At 57.2% G+C, this 269-nt stretch overlaps 2 protein-coding genes across 2 annotated transcripts; one reads left to right on the top strand and one right to left on the bottom strand.

The window, feature by feature from the left end:
• Positions 1-11: 11 nt before the first annotated feature.
• Positions 12-239, bottom strand: CSUI_005953 (uncharacterized protein; the record flags this gene model as incomplete). The annotated part of the gene is made up of 1 exon (XM_068066118.1): positions 12-239. A coding segment is annotated over one exon (141 nt), but the record flags the coding sequence as incomplete, so codon positions are not given.
• On the top strand, positions 41-269 carry CSUI_005954 (uncharacterized protein; the record flags this gene model as incomplete). Its single annotated transcript, XM_068066119.1, has 1 exon — positions 41-269. A coding segment is annotated over exon 1 (192 nt), but the record flags the coding sequence as incomplete, so codon positions are not given.

Here is a 269-nt window from a genome sequence, read left to right on the forward strand (position 1 = left end):
ATCCACGTGCGGCGGGGCACTAGAATTCAAGGAGCCACAAATCTGCGGGCGATGCCCAAACGGAGGAGTGTCGTGAGATGCAGGGTTGGCATCCGACTAAGCAGCAAAGGAGTGTCGTCGACTGCGAGCCCCTCCGAGGAGAGAAGGATACCGGGTTAGTAGCGATGCCGCTAGTGCCCGCGCAAATTGGGAGTGCTCAGGTAATGGCCCTGATAGATACGGGGGCCACCAATTCGTTTGTGAATCCGCGTGTTGTGAATACATGGGGA

The sequence above is a fragment of the Cystoisospora suis genome, assembly GCF_002600585.1.
Source record: "Cystoisospora suis strain Wien I chromosome Unknown contig_2958, whole genome shotgun sequence".
Lineage (NCBI taxonomy): Eukaryota > Apicomplexa > Conoidasida > Eucoccidiorida > Sarcocystidae > Cystoisospora > Cystoisospora suis.